This window comes from Polypterus senegalus, chromosome 1 (assembly GCF_016835505.1).
Source record: "Polypterus senegalus isolate Bchr_013 chromosome 1, ASM1683550v1, whole genome shotgun sequence".
Taxonomy (NCBI): domain Eukaryota; kingdom Metazoa; phylum Chordata; class Cladistia; order Polypteriformes; family Polypteridae; genus Polypterus; species Polypterus senegalus.
This window is the reverse complement of record NC_053154.1, coordinates 280,096,269-280,118,114: the sequence shown is the minus strand read 5'-3', so window position 1 is coordinate 280,118,114 and position 21,846 is coordinate 280,096,269. Positions and strand designations below refer to the sequence as shown.

The 21,846-nt window shown below is 36.7% G+C and overlaps 1 protein-coding gene across 1 annotated transcript in view; it reads right to left on the bottom strand.

Annotated features, from left to right (window-relative positions):
* slf2 (SMC5-SMC6 complex localization factor 2) overlaps positions 1–21,846 on the bottom strand; it is a 62,842-nt gene that overhangs the window by 9,819 nt on the left and 31,177 nt on the right. Inside the window, exons 9-17 of the mRNA XM_039775405.1 lie at positions 21,631–21,733; positions 18,278–18,365; positions 17,746–17,887; positions 15,671–15,767; positions 12,856–13,032; positions 10,835–10,932; positions 10,055–10,142; positions 5,935–6,051; positions 5,375–5,452 (exon numbers count right to left, since the gene is read on the bottom strand). Of these exons, the coding sequence (XP_039631339.1) occupies positions 5,375–5,452; positions 5,935–6,051; positions 10,055–10,142; positions 10,835–10,932; positions 12,856–13,032; positions 15,671–15,767; positions 17,746–17,887; positions 18,278–18,365; positions 21,631–21,733 (988 nt within the window). The remainder of the gene's footprint in view (positions 1–5,374; positions 5,453–5,934; positions 6,052–10,054; positions 10,143–10,834; positions 10,933–12,855; positions 13,033–15,670; positions 15,768–17,745; positions 17,888–18,277; positions 18,366–21,630; positions 21,734–21,846) is intronic.

Sequence of the window (21,846 nt, the reverse complement as noted above, 5' to 3'; positions counted from 1 at the left end):
TGCAAAGCCACATTCTGCAGGTGTTACAACAGCGTGGCTTCGTCGTAAAAGGGTGTGGGTACTAGACTGGCCTGCCTGCAGTCCAGACCTGTCTCCCACTGAAAATGTGTAGTGCATTATGAAGCGCAAAATACGACAACGGAAACCCCGGACTGTTAAGCAACTGAAGTTGTACATCAAGCAAGAATGGGAAAGAATTCCACCTACACAGCTTCAACAATTAGTGTCCTCAGTTCCCCAAACGCTTATTGAGTGTTGTTAAAAGGAAAGGTGATATAACACAGCTTTTTTGGAACGTGTTGCAGGCATCAAATTCAAAATGAGTGAAGATTTATAAAACAACAATAAAGTTTATCAGTTTGAACATTCAATAAGTTGTCTTTGTAGTGTATTCAATTGAATATAGATTGAAAAGAATTTGCAAATCATTGTATTCTGTTTTTATTTACGTTTTACACAACTTCCAACTTCATTGGAATTGGGGTTGTATATAAAAGTTACTAAGTCACAAATAATGCTAATTAATCTTAGCCCACTAAAATCAATAAAGCAAACAGGATGTAATAAAGTTTCATGTTACTGTTTTAAATGCTAGATTCATTTTTTCTTTCTCTTTCCAAAAAATCTAAGTACATATTACGTGTATGTGTAAGGTAAAGCACAAAAAGAAGTCAAAGTTGAGTCGAGAACAATATAAGATAAGATGCTTTCTAAAATATACTTTAAGGTAAGCATTACAGCTTTGGACACTAATTACGGTACACACTTTGTGAATTTCCTCCATGAGGCAAAGAAAAGTTCAGAAATGAGAGACTCAAAAGTTATATTTTCCGTAACAGCCTTATAAACAGGGATTTCCCAGTCAGAATTACAACAAACCGCACAGGTTCAAATGTCTTAAAAAATTAGCAAATTTCCATAAAAATACTTTCTAATAATTGATTTTTTAATTAAAGCATATGGTAAATAGGTTATACAGTACATAAAGAAAACTAACTGGTAGTACCCAAAAATATTCAAGAAGTTGTTTGCAGTTGTAGTAATGTGGAAAACTGAGGCAAATTTACAAGAGAGAGTGCCATAGGGCAGAACATCAATGGAGAAAGACTAAACTAACGGTCAATTATGAAATCCTAAATTCTCATATAGCTAAATACAACTAAGCAGTTTTTCTGGACAGAACGTCACATTTTTCTAAAATTATTAACAACAGTGCAGGAAATCCAGAAATTTTATTTTCAACTGTTAATTGCTTTTTAATCCCAGCTCTATTAGCATTGAAAACATCTGAGAGTAAAAATAAAGATTTTGCAGTATATTTTAGAGAAAAAAAGATGTATAATGTTAGTCTTACTATAAAACCAACTTCAATGAAAAATTTTGTTGAGCCCAGCATCGTGAACCCTAACCCAAGCTGCTTCACTAAAATTAGTGAATGAGCTTCATATAATATCTGAGCTTCATATAAAATCCACAGGGATCAATTTTGGGACCATTATTATTTTCACTCTACATGCTTCAATTAGGCTAGATTATTTCAAAATACAATGTAAATTAGCATAGCTATGTGCTGATGACACACAGCTATATTATTCCATTACGCTTGATGACCCAGAGGCTCTAACCTTTTAATCCCGTGCCTTTCTAATAACAGAATGGATGAGTATGGATTTCCTTAAACCAAACAAGGAAAAAACTAAATTGCTAGTTATTGGGAGCAGTAAACAAAGTGAGAATCTTAGAAACAAAATTAATCATCTGGCCCTGCAAATCAAGCCAGAGGTTAAGAATTTAGTTATTATAATTGACTCCGACCTTAATTTCAGATCACTTATTTTTAATATAATATAATGTAATTTTTTAGGAGGCCCAGGCCCCTCATGGACCCTGTGATCATCAGAGGAGACTGTGTGCAGAGAGTGCAGACCTATAAATACCTGGGAGTGCAGCTGGATGATAAATTGGACTGGACTGCCAATACTGATGCTCTGTGTAAGAAAGGACAGAGCCGACATCCACTGAACAGTGTCATTTCCAGACAGAGGAGCAGCTTCAGCGACAGACTGCTATCATTGCCCTGCTGCTCCACTGACAGACTGAGGAGATCGTTCCTCCCCAGCGCTATGCGACTCTTTAATTCCACCCGGGGTTTGGACTAGATGTAAACGTTAACATTATACAAAGTTACTGTCTGTTATACCTGCATTTTTATCACTCTTTGATTTTATTATTATTTTTTTATCAGTACGCTGCTGCTGGAGTATGTGCATTTCCCCTTGGGGATTAATAAAGTATCTATTACCAAGAATGCTTTCTTCCATCTAAGGAACATTGCAAGGGTGCAATCTCTTATAACATTTAAAGATGATGAAAAGTTAATGCATGTATTTGTATTTAGCCAATATATAGATTACTGTAACGTTCTTTTATCAGGACAGCCCAAGGAAGTCAATAACAGAATGCAGTAGTGAGAATTTAACCAAAAAGAAAAAATATGAGTATGTTATCCCCAATATTAATATCTTTGCATTGGATGTCAGTGTCCTTTAGTATCAATTTTAAAATACTTCTACTTGTATAAAAGGTTCATAAACATTTTGACACCTCCAACCCCAATTTAAAATGCCTGTTTATGTACAGAATCATAATCTTAGACCTGCAAATACTGGTTTGTTCATTATTCCAAGAACTAAGCACAAAAGAACTGGTGAGGCAGCATTCTGTTCTTATGCCCCTAAAGCCTAGAATAATTACTAATAGATACATGCCAGGCTAAATCTGTAGAAAATTTTAAAAAACTTAAAAAAAATAATTTCTTTCAATATGACTTTCCAGTAATTAAAACATGGTATAGCAATATGATGACAAGATTAGCTCTTTGATGCATTAATAAGTACCTAGCATTAATCCATTGTTTTCTTTTTGGTCTCCCATCCTTTGTGGCCTACTCAGAGTGCTCTATTCTGCAGTCACATGGGGTACTAAAGGAAATGAGGATGCCTTGGAAACCTTTACAGGTGACTGTATCAACGGTGCCCAGTGGAGGGCAGGCAACCAGCTGGCTTAGGTCATTCTGACTTCAATGATGCAGAAACTGACTACCAACTGACAATTAATTAACTATTTGATTTGCTTGCTTCTGTCTTCAGACTGTAGCCCTTGAGGGGTTTACTGTTCTCCTACTACACCAATCTTAGGAGTTTGCTGTTTTCCTCTGCTCCCTGTCATCTGGTTAACTAATCACATTCAGGAACCAAGAACTCCATCTACATCTTTAATCAACCGAAACTGCTATGGATTGTTTTATTTGCAATTTGGAAACAAATACAGTTGAACCTCGGGTCACGAACATCTCTGAACATGTACAAATTGGGTTACAACCAAAAAGTTCGCCAAACCTTTGCATCTGTTCACGACCACACACTCAGATGATGAACAAGCCAGTTTCTCTTCCGGTTCGTAAGCGCCGATGATTTATGCAAGAGTTCAGTCTCTCCCTGTACATTGTTCTTGGTCAGACGTGCGTGCATGCAAGGTTTGTTTCCTTGGCTGTTTATGGTTAGTTTTTATATAAATGAAGGATTTTTCAAATTTTTTTCCTGTGCTTAAAAAGTGTTTACAGCGAGTGGTTCGTAAGGCTGTAGCGTGAACTCTTGCAATGTTAGTTTTCTTGGATGTTTATGTATAAATTAAGGATTTTTCAAATTTTCTTTTTTTTCCCTGTGCTTAAAACTCATTAAAAAAAGTGTTCACAGCGAGCGGGTTTGTAAGGCTGTAGCATGAACTCTTAAAATGTTAGTTTTCTCTGTTCAAGGTTTTCTCAGAGTTATTCAATGTTTTTACATTTAGTTTACTATTACACTGTGCATTCTATGGTACAATTAACTTTTTGTGCTTAAAAATCTTGAAAAAATATATTTACATACAATTAATCTGTTCCAGACCGTACAAACTGTATTTTCATACAATCCTATGGGGGAAATTAGTTCGGGTCCACTGTATAGTTTCTTCGCTGCTGCTGGCTCTTCATCTAGCGCAGCACACTATATCACCTATGTCCATATATTCAATATCTTTTCGCTTTTACCTTTTCATCCATAACGCATTGAATTTTGATTCCGGGTTTGGAATTACATCGTGACAATGCAACGTATAACTGCCCATGAGTGAATACTGTTTCTCTCTCTACAAGAAATATGTCTGACAATAGCATTCATTCACACAAATGAGAAATGATTTCTCTCACGGGATTTCACTTTCACCAAACAGCAAATCTTTTAATTCTCACAGATACACCTCTTCATTGGGAAAAAACACTACTTTTTTTTGCCCTGATGGCAACACAAATTAGACGATCAATAAGTCTCAGACTTAAAGTTTAAATCAGAACAATATACTTGATCTCTTTTCGCTGTTTCGTTATTTCACCGAGTGGTAATTTCCGTTTGTTTGCACTAATGCAATCTTCACTATCCTTTTTTCGAGACTTTCGAAATTTTCGTACTTCCATTATCTCTAACCTGCTCTGCATGTGTACTGCACCAACGTTTTTAAATTCTTTACGACAATCTACTTGGTCATCAACTCTTTGTTTTATTTCCGGCCCCAGGCGTTGTTAAATCTCTTGGCTCAAAGACTTGTCTCGTGGGACGTGAAAGTGTCTCTCTAAGAAAAAAATACGTCTCATCTCCTTCCAACTTTCCAAGATTTTTTTTCATAATAGAGAGATACTGTATTTATTTTTATATACACATGTAAATTAGTTCTGCTTATTCTGGCCCTGTTTATTAGGGGTTGGGCAATGCCCCTTGGATCCAGTGAAGAGTACTGTTACTGCTACAGCATACAAAGGTATTTTACTCATTTGTGTGCTTCCAACTTTCCAGCAATAGTTCAGGGAGGGCCCTTTTCTATTCCAGCTTGACTGTTCCCCTGTGCACAAAACCAGGCCTATAAAAGACATGGTGTGACGAGTTTGTTGTTGAGGAACTTGAGTGGTCTGCAATGAGCCCTGACCTCAACCCTACTGGATTGACCTTTAAGTTGAATGTGAACACTGATTGCGAGCTATATGTTCTTGTCCAACATCAGTACCCAATCTCACAAATGCTCTTTTGGCTGAATTGGCACAAATTTCCACAGACACATTCCAAAATCTTGTAGAAAGCCTTCCCAGAGTAGTTAAGACTATTATAGCTGCAGGGTGGGGGGTGCTTGATATAGGGTAGAATTTCATATGGGTGTGATGGTCAAATGTTCACAAACTTCTGGCCATCTCATGTATTATGGCTGGGAGAGTGGAAATAACAGTTATATCGGATACTGATAAAATATTTGCCATTGAATAATTAAAAAAATGTATTAATTGCCTTACCCTTTGATTAGACGGAAGAGAGTCAATGTTGACAACTTCATTAGCAAGTACCAATAGGCTGTAAGCCAAATAATATGCCTGTAACAAAATGTACAAATTTTGTTTTATTACAGGCTTACATCAAATACTACACAACATGAAAAATTAAAGGAAAATCAGCCATCTGATAAATCAAAGCAATGATGAATCAAAATAGTTCTAAAGAACTTCAAAACATAAATGCAGGTGATTCTACCATGAACACAATTCAGGTTTACAACACTTTTAGCAGGTACAGCTTTTGTGAAGATTCATAAGAAAGACAAAATGGTTACTACCACAATAATGACTTAAACAATTGTATAATCTACTTGATATGAAAAATTGTTATGATTTGAACTTGTTATCATGAGCACTCATAAAATCACTGCATTTTCTACTGTACTCTCTTTAATATTTTATGAAGAGGAAAATAACTGTCAAACATAAAAACAATTGCATATAAATATTAAAATGGACTTTTCTTTTAGGTCTCTTTCAGAATGAAACTACACAGATCACAATCCATACAATACTCTAACCTCATGATCCAGGGTGTCTACAGACAGTTGGTTTGGAGAGCCTTCTTGTGCAGCTTCAAGGGACTTTAAGAGAGACGAGGGTTTCATTCTTATCAAGTACGGACGAAGTTCTGATATCTAAGGTTATAAAAAAAAAAAAAAAAAAAAAAAGGGGTTTAGGTTGTACTAACAGTACAAATCACACACAGCTCAAAGTAAATGTCAGCTACTTCATGGATTTTGCTCAAGGTGTAGAAAAACAAAAATGTTCCTTAAACATGAAAGTAAATTATCATAATACAGAAATAATTGCCTATGTTAAACTTTAAAATAAGAACAAACAAAATGTTTGTTGCAGAAAATGAAAGGATCTTATTGCAGTATTTGGTATTAAAAAATCTTCTGCCTTTAATTTTTATTTAATTACTTCACAGAAAGGTGCTGTCAAAAGACATTTTACAAATCAAAAAGGAATACCATATAAAGAAACATGGAAAAAGAAGCCCTGCTATATGTTCAGCTGTAAATCACACAGTTTTGCAAGGCATACACTAGTGTTACATGGTGCTTGTATTAGTAAAATGTTTTATCCCAAGTGTGACATTTTGCAGGAGAATAATTTGTTTTTTAGCAGTTTTCTGAACTATAGGTAACACAACATTCTTGAACCATTAACACTAGAATTACCAGAGCCTACGAAAAAACTCGTAATTCCGTCCCACCTTAAACTGCTTCTTAAATCCCTTCACACCTCTCCGCCAGCGCCCTTTGTCTTCTAAATGTGCTGATAAAGAGAAGCCGGCTATTCCATCCCCACCAATTTAGAACGTGCACGAACTTCTCTCAGCTCAGGCCTTGATTGAGTATCTGGGAGTGAAGTGGAGTTTTAGAGTGGAAATAATAGATCGTTGTTTGGAACACACGCATTTCATGTCTGTTCCGTTTCTACAGTAATCTGTGTCAACACATTGTTAAAACAGAAACTTTTTTATATTCTAGTAGTAGATGACAAAATGTAGGCATAAAGTATATAATGTACGAAGCCTGAAGTCCAAATAGCAAAGAAACATTTTCACAAGAATAACACAATTGCACTTTTATTCAAACATATAACTGCAGAAACAAAAAGCCGCCTTAACATGCGACATTGACACCACTTTACTGTAACTGACTCCGTGGCTCAATAGACTCAGCCCCGCTTGAATCAAGGGTCGCGGGTTCGATCCTGCCCCCCGTTTTGAGAAGTAAACTGCTCTTAGTCTTACTGTTTTAGAATAAAAGCATACATTTGATTTCAGTCTGTAACAGCGGTGCAATTTATGATCCTTGTAAAGGTTAGCTTTTTTTTTTTTATTCACTTTTCACTCTCTCAGTCGCGTTCAGAATCAATCCATACAACCCCATCTGACACGGCTGTTTTCACTAAAGGCGCTATAGCTCTGCAGTGTACCACGATGCATACTAACGCACAATCACCCCGGTTCTGACACACAAACGCTGGCGAAGCTGCCTTCTTCGTATCTCACCGTCACTTGCTTTTCGTTTTATTGAGTGTTCCTGCCAGTCCCGCATGTTGCTGTATGCTTTTCTTTTGTACTACAGGACATGCAGAGGAAAGAATGGTAAAGACCAGTAACCGCGCTATATGCAATCATCAGACACTCCCCATCTGCCCGTGTCGTTCAAACACAGGAACATATATTGGTGTAAAAGTATAACAAAAGTGCACTTTTATTCAAGTGCACTTTTTCCATCGCCTTTTCCTGTAAGAAGCAGTGTACACACTTCTCTCTATGCTGTGGTTTCTATTACACACCTGAAAGAAAGACAATATATGTGAAAATATAATCGCACTAATGCAATATTATTTGAAAGCGAACAGCGTCAGATCGGGTGTGAATTTATGCAGGAACTGGAAATTCTCTGATCGGGACCTTCCCCAGGGAAGAAAGTACAGTGTCAGGTGCTCATTCAGTGTAATAGAAACCATAGCACAGAGAGGTGTGTACACGCAACAAGTACGTGTGTCGTAAATGTAGGAAGGACGGTCCTTGGGTGTGTGGGAACTGTTAATATTTGAATGTGATGATTTTATATAACCGGAATGAAAATCTGCACTTCTTAGCATTGCACCATGCAAGCTGTCGTATCAATCGCCTACTGTAACTTGCTTTCTTTTTCTTGGTTATACAGGTAGTTTTGAATAAAAGTGCACTTGTTTTGTTTGCGAAATGAAGTGTCTGCGTGCACTTTTCGTGGCATTACGTGTATTTTTGAGCATGCCCGTTTGAGCAGTATAAAAGTATTGAAAAGTATAACAAAACAACGGGCAGATGGGGAGTGTCTGATGATTGCATATAGCGCCGAACTTACTGCTCTTTACTATTCTCTCCTCTGCGTGCCCTGGAGTACAAAAGAAACAGAATACAGGCGCTATAGTAGCTCTGCGTTGTACCACGATGCATACTAACGCCCCCACCGGTTCTGACACACAGGCGCTGGCGAAGCTGCCTTCTTCGTATCTCACCGTCACTTGATTTTCTTTTTATTCAGTTTTATTGAGTGTTCCTGCCAGTCCCGCATGTTGCTGTATGCTGGATAGAGAGAAGTGTGTACACTGCTTCTTACAGGAAAAGCGATGGAAAAAGTGCACTTTTGTTATACTTTTACACCAATATATGTTCCTGTGCTTGAGCGACACGGGCAGATGGGGAGTGTCTGATGATTGCATATAGCGCGAAGTTACTGGTCTTTACCATTCTTTCCTCTGCATGTCCTGTAGTACAAAGAAAAAGCATACAGCAACATGCGGGGACTGGCAGGAACACTCAATAAAGCGAAAAGCAAGTGACGGTGAGATATGAAGAAGGCAGCCGCCAGCGTTTGTGTGTCAGAACCGGGGTGATTTGTCGTTAGTATGCATCGTGGTACACTGCAGAGCTATAGCGTCTTTAGTGAAAACAGCCGTGTCAGATGGGGTTGTATGGATTGATTCTGAACGCGACTGAGAGAGTGAAAAGTGAATAAAAAAAGCTAACCTTTACAAGGATCATAAACTGCACCGGCTGTTACAGACTGAAATCAAAAGTATGCTTTTATTCTAAAACAGTAAGACAAGAGCAGTTTACTTCTCAAAGCGGAGGCAGGATCGAACCGCGACCCCTTGATTCCCAAGCGGGGCTGAGTCTATTGAGCCACGGAGTCAGTTACAGTAAACTGGTGTCAATGTCGCATGTTAAGGCGGCTTTTGTTTCTGCAGTTATATGTTTGAATAAAAGTGCAATTGTGTTATTCTTGTGAAAATGTTTCTTTGCTATTTGGACTTCAGGCTTCATACATTATATAGTTTATGCCTACATTTTGTCATCTACTACTAGAATATAAAAAAGTTTCTGTTTTAACAATGTGTTGACACAGATTACTGTAGAAACGGAACAGACATGAAATGCGTGTGTTCCAAACAACGATCTATTATTTCCACTCTAAAACTCCACTTCACTCCCAGATACTCAATCAAGGCATGAGCTGAGAGAAGTTCGTGCACGTTCTAAATTGGTGGGGGGATGGAATAGCCGGCTTCTCTTTATCAGCACATTTAGAAGACAAAGGACGCTGGCGGAGAGGTGTGAAGGGATTTAAGAAGCAGTTTAAGGTGGGACGGAATTACGAGTTTTTTCGTAGGCTCTGGTAATTCTAGTGTTAAGCATATGACATGGCATGAACCAACTACTGACAGGATGCTAGCAGGTTAGGATACACCATTAAAAACCAGACCAAAAACCACTCAGATATTAAGAAAATGGTATGCATGTGTAAGTCTGCCTCACTTATACATTAAGTTTAATAAATGGAAATTCTGACAGAGTAATTCATGTGCCTTGCAGCAATATAAATGGAAACAAAACTGATCTTTTTTTAAACAGTATCTTGTATAAATGTTATTATTTCTATTCACTGCATCTGAAAGTAAAACTTTTTTAAGGGCTTCTGTGGAAATTAGTTTTAATGCTGACAGGTATCTTTGAGATTATTTTAGCATTTTTTCAAAATGACTTTTGTGAGAGAACACCTAACACTATAAAGGTCTGAAGGCCACTGCTTACATCAAAGATTTTAGCATAACTTCAGGTGTCACTCATACCTGTAAATTTGAAACCTCACATTTATAAGTACATCTCTTGTTCAAAAGTTTGGAGATGATTGCCAGGCTAAGATGGTGCCTTAACTGTCTGTAAAACATGGGAAAAAAATGTTAACACATTTTCAAAGTGTGCTTCTGCTCCAGTCTGGAATCCTTATCTTTTTGCAGGTGAGATTAACAGCCCAATCCAATGAAACCAGTTCAGCAAATACCAATACATAAAGGAAACAAATTATGTCTTTATTTAATTCTGTGTCTTATTTTATTTTGACATGTGTAGCCTGTGCAAGTCCACACAAAAGAAACTTCAGCAGAAATTAACCAACTAGAATTTGAAAACTAAATCAGCTACATTTATAAACCCACATAATTCAGGATTTTTGTGTGACAGCAGTGCCAATCCTAGAAACATCCATTGCTAAGGTGGAACAATGTCAGAAAATGTTACAAGTTCACAACAGGTTCCTCTCATGCACGCACCCTTGTAGTCCCTAGAGAAAATTCATGCAGAGATGAGAATAAAAAAGCAAATCCCAAAAACATGTTAATTAGGCAAGTTATTCAAGCTCAGGATGCTGGATCAGTGAGGCAGCAACGTTAACCAGTACAGTTCCCAAGTCCCCATCATAATTTCTCATATTGTATATTATTGAAAAAACTGGCATCCATCCATTTTCTGAACTTATGTTTTACATTACAGACTTGTATGGAACCAAAGCCTATTCAAGAAGCAAGGCTAAGACCAAATATAAAACAAATCCAATTATTTCAGCTACTTACTTTCCACGAACTGAGGCGCTGGGAAATAACTGAACCAATTTGCGAAGGTCATGGTGATGGTCTGCATATTCAGTTAACGTCAAAAACAAGTTTGGTAGCTTAGAAAAAATTGAAATAAAAATAAATATAAAAGGCACATTTTTGTACTATGGATAAAACAGAAAACAGAACAGCAACAATCTGTGGAACAACCAAACAATGTTGTTTTTGAAATTACTACAGCAAAAAGCAATATGGAAAACCCACGGACTGGCACTTCTCTATTTCTACCTTCCCTATAGAACCTTGCTGCCTGACATAGCTGTTTCATGTAGGAAAAGGAAGAAACTTAACTCTCTTGGACATCTTTTGCCTATGGACCATAGTCAAAATGTATATTGGTTCTCCTGGAAAACACTCAATAAGATATAAAACAGACTTTTAAACTACAGCTCATTTAGAGCAGGATATCAACCAAAGAAACCACCATAGTCCGTCCATCCATTCATCCATTATCTGCCATTTATCCAGATCCAGGTTGTGGGGCAACAGTTTAAGCATAGATGCCCAGACATCCCTTTTTCATGTCACCTCCCCCAAATCTGCCATGTGGCATTACCAGACTAGCAGATAAATATAATCTCTTCAGTATGTACTGGGTCTGCCCCCGAGGACTCCTTCTGGTTGGACATGCCCGTAACAGCTCTCCAGGGAGGAGTCCAAAAGGCATCCTAATCAGATGCCTGAACCACCTCAACAGGCTCCTTTTAATGCAGAAGAGCAGGGACTCTGCTTTGAGATCCTCCTAAGCCTCTGCACTTCTCGCCCAACTATAAGGCTGAACTCAGACACCTTGCAAAGGAAGCTTATTTCTGCCATTTATATCTTTGATCTAGTACTTTCAATCACTAACCACAGCTCGTGACTGTAGGTGTGGGTAGCAATGTAGATTAACCAGTAAATTGAGAGCTTTGTCTTTCGGCTCAGCTCCATCTTTCTTTATGACCTAGTGGTTATGTGGACGTCGGTCTGATCTGCCTGTTGATCTTTTGTCTCCTTCCCTCAATCATGAACAAGATCACTAAATTCTGCCACTTGAGGCAGTATCCACCCACAACCCAGGGAGGGCTCTCCACCCTTTTCTGACTGGTAACCATGGCCTTGGACTTGCAGGTGCTGATCCTTATCCCAGCCACTTCACCTCTGGCTGCAAACCACCCTCGTGGAGGTCACAGTCCAAAAAAAGCCAGCAGGACCACATCACTTGCAAAAAAGCAGACATGCGATTCTGAGGCCACCAAACTAGACTTATAAACTAGTTTTTGGCTGTACCTAGAAATTCTGTCCCAAAAAATCATGAACAGAATCAGTGACAGGGAAGTCTGACATACTGCGGGCAATGCGAACCACGCTTTCGATCCAGCTCTACATGGTCCAATAACCCACAATAGCTGGCCCACCAAACCACCATAGTGTTCTATAATTTTACAAAACAGAACTAAACTGTAAAAGAACTCAATAAAAATAGTAATAAAAATAAACCTTGAGTGATGCAAGCAAGCCCTAAGGGAATAAAACAGATAGCATGACAGAAACTTACTACAACAAAAAAGCTAACCTGTGGCCCTAGAGTTGTATATACTTTTTTGGACTACTTTATAAATTCCCATAACAATGTCAACTGCAGGGAATAAGATTTGGTTAACTTCATGGATATAAAACATAAACCCAAACCAACAATACAATGATAAAAGTCATCAGCATATCCAAAAGTCCCCAAATAACGAATTTAAGAAATACACATATATTCAACAGCTTATCTTTTGTATTGGATAAGCTGAATAAAGTTTATACATCATACAACTTGTGGCCTACTATCAAAGACATGTTACATATAAGCAAAACTCAGATAATACAAAGCTACACAAAAATGTGGATCCATTTTTTTTTCTAATTGAAATAACGTGGAACCTACAAATAGTCCGTGACTCATTTAACAGGGAAATCTCAAAATTCTATAAACCGTTCAGAAGAGTATTCACCTGTATATCCCAGTTTTTAATGTTGCTTAGCAGGCTGTATAGGAGAATACGTATTTCTTGCATTGGGAATTGTCTAAATTCCTTCTCGAGGCTGATTCGACAGAAGATGCTCATAAGCAGTACCAGTTCTTGGTCACAGTAAACATTGGGGCACAGGGATGTGCACAGGACAACATACTAAAAAGCAAAAATACTGGTATTGAAATAAAGTTCTTATCAAAGAGAATGCTTCGTGAAAATTTTTCTTCTACATAGTTCAGTTACATAATTCTTATTATTTACAACATTTGATAATTTAAGAAACAGTTATCAGGTGCATAATTCTTATTTATAAAGTTTGATCATTCAAGTAACAATTATTACACGGAAACATAAAATGAAATGTTCAGATTACTAGCTCATATTCAGTTTTTATAAGAAACCCAGTTCCTTTATGTTTACAGACATCTATCATGAATATATTCCACATGCATACAGTGCATCCGGAAAGTATTCACAGCGCATCACTTTTTCCACATTTTGTTATGTTACAGCCTTATTCCAAAATGGATTAAATTCATTTTTTCCTCAGAATTCTACACACAACACCCCATAATGACAACGTGAAAAAAGTTTACTTGGGGTTTTTGCAAATTTATTAAAAAAATTGAGAAATCACATGTACATAAGTATTCACAGCTTTGCAATGAAGGTCAAAACTGAGCTCAGGTGCATCCTGTTTCCCCTGATCATCCTTGAGATGTTTCTGCAGCTTAATTGGAGTCCACCTGTGGTAAATTCAGGTGATTGGACATGATTTGGAAAGGCACACACCTGTCTATATAAGGTCCCACAGTTGACAGTTCATGTCAGAGCTCAAACCAAGCATGAAGTCAAAGGAATTGTCTGTAGACCTCCGAGACAGGATTGTCTCGAGGCACAAATCTGGGGAAGGTTACAGAAAAATTTCTGCTGCTTTGAAGGTCCCAATGAGCACAGTGTCCTCCATCATCCTTAAATGGAAGTTCGAAACCACCAGGACTCTTTCTAGAGCTGGCCGGCCATCTAAACTGAGCGATCAGGGGAGAAAGGCCTTAGTCAGGCAAGTGACCAAGAACCCGATGGTCACTCTGTCAGAGCTCTAGAGGTCCTCTGTGGAGAGAGGAGAACCTTCCAGAAGGACAACCATCTCTGCAGCAATCCACCAATCAGGCCTGTATGGTAGAGTGGCCGGACAGAAGTAAAAGGCACATGGCAGCCCGCCTGGAGTTTCCCAAAAGGCACTTGAAGGACTCTCAGACCATGAGAAACAAAATTCTCTGGTCTGATGAGACAAAGATTGAACTCTTTGGTGTGAATGCCAGGTGTCACATTCGGAGGAAACCAGGCACTGCTCATCACCAGGCCAATACCATCCCTACAATGAAGCATGGTGTTGGCAGCATTATGCTGTGGGGATGTTTTTCAGTGGCAGGAACTGGGAGACTAGTCAGGATAAAGGGAAAGATGACCGCAGCAATGTGCAGAGACATCCTGGATGAAAACCTGCTCCACAGTGCTCTTGACCTCAGACTGGGGAGACGGTTCATCTTTCAGCAGGACAACGACCCTAAGCACACAGCCAAGATATCTAAGGAGTGGCTTTAGGACAACTCTGTGAATGTCCTTGAGTGGCCCAGCCAGAGCCCAGACTTGAATCCGATTGAGCATCTCTGGAGAGATCTTAAAATGGCTGTGCACTGACGCTTCCCATCCAACCTGATGGAGCTTGAGAGGTGCTGCAAAGAGGAATGGGCGAAACTGGCCAAGGATAGGTGTGCCAAGCATGTGGCATCATATTCAAAAGACTTGAGGCTGTAATTACTGCCAAAGGTGCATCAACAAAGTATTGAGCAAAGGCTGTGAATACTTATGTACATGTGATTTCTCAGTTTTTTTATTTTTAATAAATTTGCAAAAACCTCAAGTAAACTTTTTTCACGTTGTCATTATGGGGTGTTGTGTGTAGAATTCTGAGTAAAAAAATGAATTTAATCCATTTTGGAATAAGGCTGTAACATAACAAAATGTGGAAAAAGTGATGCGCTGTGAATACTTTCTGAATTGAATAAAACCCTTGAACTCTGGATATGTTTCTTCAGGTTAGCTTTTTAATGAAACAAACAAGTTAAGTAATTGTACTGGTTAACAGGTAGTCCTTTCACTCATAATTAAGACTTACTCGTTAAGTTTTCCACAGTCACATAGCTGATTAAAGTCTTCTTCTTTCATAAATTTTTCTTTAAAGGCTTTTCATTTTTTTGAAACAGTAACCATGTCCCTTTGTGGCATATTCAGTGTATTCTGCCGATATTCATTTGAACATAAAATGATCGCAGCAGGAACATTTTAAATTTGCTATCCCATTGCAACATGGCCTTTACTGTCCTCGACTTTGATTCTTAACACAGATTTATGACAAAGGTTGCATACAGAGTGATGCAAAAATCAATTGCAGCATGTAAATCATCCGGTAATTATGATTCAAATATTCAGACACAAGTCATATGCGCGTCACAAATGTCTGCATTGGATTTATAAAACACAGACAAAAGTTGTCTTAGTCAGATATGAAAATGTGCAATCCCATAAAGGTTTTTTTTCTGTTCACTCTTCTCTAAAGAGACACCCTTTTAGTTGTCACATATGAGGAAAACATTGAAACTGGGTCATCTTTGATGCAGCAATAATTCAACTTATTTTGAATGAATGTTTATACTATAATTTTATTATAAAGAAACTAAAGGCTGCAAAACTGGAAAAAAAACTTCTCTTAACAGCCACTTTAATAGCCTACCTTAATTACATTGACTAAATTGTGTTCATGAAAAAAATCAGGATCATTTTCTGAAATTTCAGCAGCAGTCTTCTTAGCTATTATATTTGTACACTGCCTAGATTTTTGAAAAATGACAGAAAAATCAAATGAATATGAGGAAAATAACTTGTTCAAGAATTACAGACACTGAATACCTAATTTATTTATACAGTACATATCACTAAATAGGAAAGGTGAACTTCTCATTTGTTACTATGGCAGAAACATTTATCATTGTTAATAAAAGTACCACAATAATCTCAAATACTGAATACAAATTTAGAATAGCTACTGTACACTATTTGTTAATTTTGCTCAAAGTTTACATATAACATTCTCAAAGCCATTCAATCCAACTCAAGGGCAAGAACCAGACTATCATAGGGTCCATTTATGTATATGCAAACAACACATAGTACAGGGCTAATCTAGATTTGCTATTTAGTCTAACATACACATAACTTTGGAGATGTGGAAGGAAACCCTATGCAGACAAAAAAGGAACATAAAAACTCCAAACAGACAACTGAGCTTGAATTTCACATCAAAGATGACCACATCACAAATAAACTTACAATAAACCGTCAAAAAACAGACCTTGCTTTACATACTTGTTTACTCTATATGCTAAATTTCAGCTTATTCATCAAGTGGCAGTTAGAATAACACATAACTCATCTGGAAGTGATTTTAAGCCATTCAATTAATTATTAGGATAATCCATCATGCAAGTAATAATATTGTTTGTTTTCAAATAATTCAGATTGTTTAAATACTTCCAAATGTTGCCGAACTTTAAATGCTATTATCACAGAAACCAGAAAGACCAAATCTGTGAAGAAGAATGTGCAAAAATTGCTCCTAACTAGCACTAAAAGACTCGAGTTACTGCTGTGGTATAAAGCAGCTCAACCAAATATTAATTAGCATGGCTGATTATTTATGCATACACCACACACTTCTCATTTTGACTTTAAAGATATCTGCTGACAAATAAATAGTTTAGTCTTTAAAATTTTTCTTCTTGTGCATATAAGTTTGTAACAAATATACATAAATACTTTAATATATTGAATTTTCAATTAGATTCGATATTAAGAAAAAAACCAAGGTGCAACAATTTTTTTTGCATTCTGCGTCTTCTATATTAGTCAGTCAGTCATTTTCCAACCCACTATATCCTAACACAGGGGGGTCACGGGGGTCTGCTGGAGCCAATCCCAGCCAGCACAGGGCACAAGGCAGGAACAAATCCAGGGCAGGGCACCAGCCCACTTCAGGACACACACCCACACACCAGGGACAATTTAGGATTGCCAATCTACCTAACCTGCATGTCTTTGGACGGTGGGAGGAAACCAGAGCACTCGGAGGAAACCCACGCAGACACGGGGAGAACATGCAAACTCCATGCACGGAGGACCCGGGAAGCGAACCCAGGTCTCCTTACTGCGAGGCAGCAGTGCTACCACTGCACCACCGTGCCGCCCTGTCTTTTGTATCTGTAAATATAGAATGCAAAGATCACTGACCAACTGACCCTCTCAATCACTAATCATTCCCATTTAGTTAAAATGCTGACACCTGGCAGGATGGTACATCTAGAGCAGTAGGTATCTGCTAAGAATACACATTTCAATATACCAAAATTTATAGGTAAAAAACAACCCCTACTACAGAAAAACTAAGTATCTTAAAATATTAAAAACATTTTTAAATGATTTGATTGAATTTGGTGAAGTTATAGAATAAAGGAAATTAGCCGACTCATGATTTTTTTTATTTGCCAAAAATGCTGTAGCAAATAGATTATGCTAACACACTAGGTCTTTTTCCCAGCTTGGCACTGAGAAGACATCTTATATTTAAAAAAAATATTTAAAATAAAAACATGGCTGTTTGGAGAATTAAAAGATAAACTGTACTTCTTACTTAACAAGTATTATCATCCTGCAATTAAGTATTATCAGTGACAGAAGGCTGAATTTATCTACCACGAAAGATGAAAAATCAAAATAAAAGTAACAAAAGTAGTCCATTAAAAATACACTTACAAAATGTCATCTTCTGTAAATTCTGGTTGTATATTTTGATGAGGAAACAAGTTTTCAAAGGAGGCACCCATGTTGATAAGTACAATCACTACATCTTTAACGGATGGGATCCAGACTTCAAACTGTTTGGTCTTGTTTTTTACTGAGACGAAAATAAAACCAAACGAAGTGATTATATGAAAATTTTACATTTGTCTGTTAATGTGGAGATAGTCAAAAATCACTCAAGCACTTATCAACTAAACACATCACTGGGAAATGTAAAATAAAAAATAAATTCTAAAATCTGATCTGTTAAAAATGTCATTGTGTTGATCCAAGACATTCATTTGACTTTGCCAAGTATCTGTAAAGCCAAGTAGAGGAGCTTTAGTTATATGATACAAGATTTCAAAGAGGCATTGATGTTTCATAAAGTATGGTAAAAATTTCCATTTTCTGCTGAAAACCTTGCTTATTTATGTAACAATAGTGGTGGGAAGTATTTTAATACAACACAAAGAAACCCTCAACCTAAGAATCATTTACCTACCTATATGAAAAGCAGCATTCACAGCAAGATCCTTAAGAGATTTCAGGATTTGCATTGAAGTAATATAATCATTATGGACAGACATCATCTATAATAATAATAAAAAAAAAGTATATTTATTTATATTTATACACATAAACAATATATAATATGTAAAGGCAATGGAATGTTTTGTTAAGATGGCTAATTACAAAGGTTTTAATTAGCATATGTTTATGAAATAAATTAATATAGGAGTTATTCCTTTGAAACCTATAAATGATGTAGTTTTGCAATTGTGTGTGAGAAACTTTGTCAGTTAGGTCACCTATTGTATGTGTATGGAGGTGCAAATTCAGCAGTAGCAGCAAGATGGTGATATGCATTATTTATCAATTCTGACCTTCAAAAACTGATTTCTAAAGGATGCTTTTATGGTATTAAACTGAATCTACATACAATGCATGAGACGGTGCAAGATGTAATGGAATAAAGAAAGGCTAACAAGTACAAAATATGAAGCAAGTTTGAATGTTGTGAGATGAAGAAAAGTGCAGAGTTGAGACAGTTCTGCAGGTAGTAAATCACATGAAGAGGACAAAGAGGCTGAGGCCCTCTATTCATTTTAAATGAAAGGTGTAGGCTGGGGTTTAAAAGATATTCAGACAAACGTGGAGGCAAATTAAATGAAAATAAAGGGTCTCACCCACAATATCCAAGACAACAAAAAAGTGTAATTATGAGAGCAGTATATGTATGGAGATAGAGCAAATTAACTTGTGCAAAGTATCAACATAAATTATGTTGTGGTTTTCATAGTATTTTTCTCTGATAATTGTCTGGATTTGTGTGTTTTACACAACTTTAAGACTTTTTTATTCATTTACAATTCTTTTCAGGCTCTTTTATTATTGCATATGATGCACTGCCTTCAAAACAGACATGGGTTGGATCAGGGAAGTATTTTGTCAGTGTAAAACTGCATTATTATTCTGGCATAGGAAGGAAACAGGAAAAAAGTACAGTGTAAAAGTGTCACATTCTGTGCATTTAGATGTGCTTATGGTCGTTGAACTGTTGGTAGACTAATAAAACCCCTAAGATGATTTTTTTAGTGTTGAAAAGAAATGAAAGATGTTGTTACTTTACTAAGCATGTTAAAGCAATTATTTCAGATATAGAAATACACAATGACTAAAAACCTACTGATGCGACTGTAGTCAACAAGTAAGGAGACAAAATGGATGCCAATAATCACAGCCCAGAAAGCTCTTTATCATCTTCAAATAACTTATTTAATCAAATAAGCTTGATAGACTGAATGGTCTTCTAGATTTTAAACCTTCTTACGTTTGTGAAAGGACTTAAAAAGAAGAAAAACGATGACCTTCACTAGGCTAGTTAAAGTCCTGGTCTCAATCTCACTGAAAATCTATGACAAAACCACAGCTGTTTATTACAGTGATCCCTCCTCGACCGTGGGGGTTGCGTTCCAGAACCCCCCGCAAAATGTGAAAATCTGCAAAGTAAAAACCATACGTTTATATTGTCACACTTGGGTCACAGAACAGCCACTCTGCTCACACCCTGTCTGTCAGGAGCAGAGAATGAGAGAGAGAGTGAGAGAAAAGCTAACAATCAAAAATCAATAGGTGCCATTCGGGCTTTTAAGTATGCGAAGCACCGCGCGGGAAGCATATCGTATATCATTGAGGAGTTTTAATAAATACGTAATACATGCTCTGATTGGGTAGCTTCTCAGCCATCCGCCAATAGCGTCCCTTGTATGAAATCAACTGGGCAAACCAACTGAGGAAGCATGTACCATGAATTAAAAGACCCATTGTCTGCAGAAATCCGTGAACCAGCGAAAAATCCGTGATATATATTTAGATATGCTTACATATAAAATCCACGATGGAGTAAAGCCGCGAAAGTCGAAGTGCGATATAGCGAGGGATCACTGTATTCTCCAACTATCCTGAAACACCTAGAGTCATTATATACCCACAATTATAACTGTTTGCTACAACTGCCAGGGATGTTCAGTGTACTGGCAGAGGGGGATGAAAACTTGATAATTTTCCAGTTTTTGTGTTTTAACTATTTGTACTTATTTATTTCTGTAAAGAACACTATTGTTTTATCAAACAAACAAATGTTACAAGCTCTTAACTGTGAATAAAGGACGATGGATGAATACATTTTAAAGTACTTTATACGTGAATTGAGAGAATAAATGAGCAGAACTGAATAACTAAAAAGAAATTCAGAATTGTAGTCATGAACAGCCATGTTAAAACAAATTGTAAAAATACTGTGGATAAAATAAGGAATGAACAAAAGAGGGAGATAATGTGACAGTCCATGACCATACGTTATTTAGCAGCAAAATGTAACTTATTACTCGACACCTAATTAAAGAAGTATATCCTAAATAGAGTAATATTATATAAACTTTGTTGGAATATGTAACAATCTATCAGCATTCATATCTGAAGTCGAATCTTTGACAACTTTGAGACATTTTTGGATTAAATGTTGGGGCAACAAGCCATTAGCTAACTTAAAGGACTTAATTGGATAGTTATAACATTTCTTATGTAATTTTACCATGTAAGTATTCAATCAATAGATAGATATGGGATGATAGATAGATAGATAGATAGATAGATAGATAGATAGATAGATAGATAGATAGATAGATAGATAGATAGATAGATAGATAGATAGATAGATAGATAGATAGATAGATAGATAATTGATCCTTTTAAAACATAACAGAAACACTAAAGCATCACTACCCTTAATGGTTACTTTAAAAATTAGTTCAACAAAAACAAGGGGACACAAATGGAAACACAAATGTTTGGAGGTTTGTCTTAACACACAGAACCTCACATGCATAGAATAAGTTACCAAGTAGTGTAGTTGAAAGTAATACATAGGGTTATTTTAGAGAAATTAGGTGAATAGGACTGATGAGCTTTGCTGGGCTGAATGGCCTGTTCTCATCAAAACTCTTCTAACTTTACATTACATCTTCTGAATTTTCAGTATGTTACATGATCCAACCACTTTTCTATTTTTTCCCTTTTACTTTGTCATTTTCAGAGATAGCAGTCTCAATGAACACCAGGGAAAGTGCATGGTTGTAAAAATCATGAACCAAATCACCCTAACACTGTATGTTTATACACAAAGACAAAAGTAGAGTCCCTAAGGAAAAAGTCAAATTGTACACTAGCTACAAATTATGCAAGAGGTTTATGTGTGTTGTGACGGAAAATATAAAATACACGCCACTAAATAATATATTGCTTATCTAAAATAAATTCCGATGCCTTATCCTTTAATACTGGGGTCATTATTACCTGAAACATCCACCTGTAAATTGCTGGCTGGTAAGGCTCAGATTGACCAGTTTTTTTAAGTAATCCATGACATGTTAAAAAAATCTGATTTTGAATATCCGACCTGAAAATAAACAAACAAAAAAACAAACAAACAAACAAACAAATAAATAAAGGGCCACAAGTACTAAAAAAGATTGTACTTTAATTTTATGCCTCAATTTTACAATTGAAAAA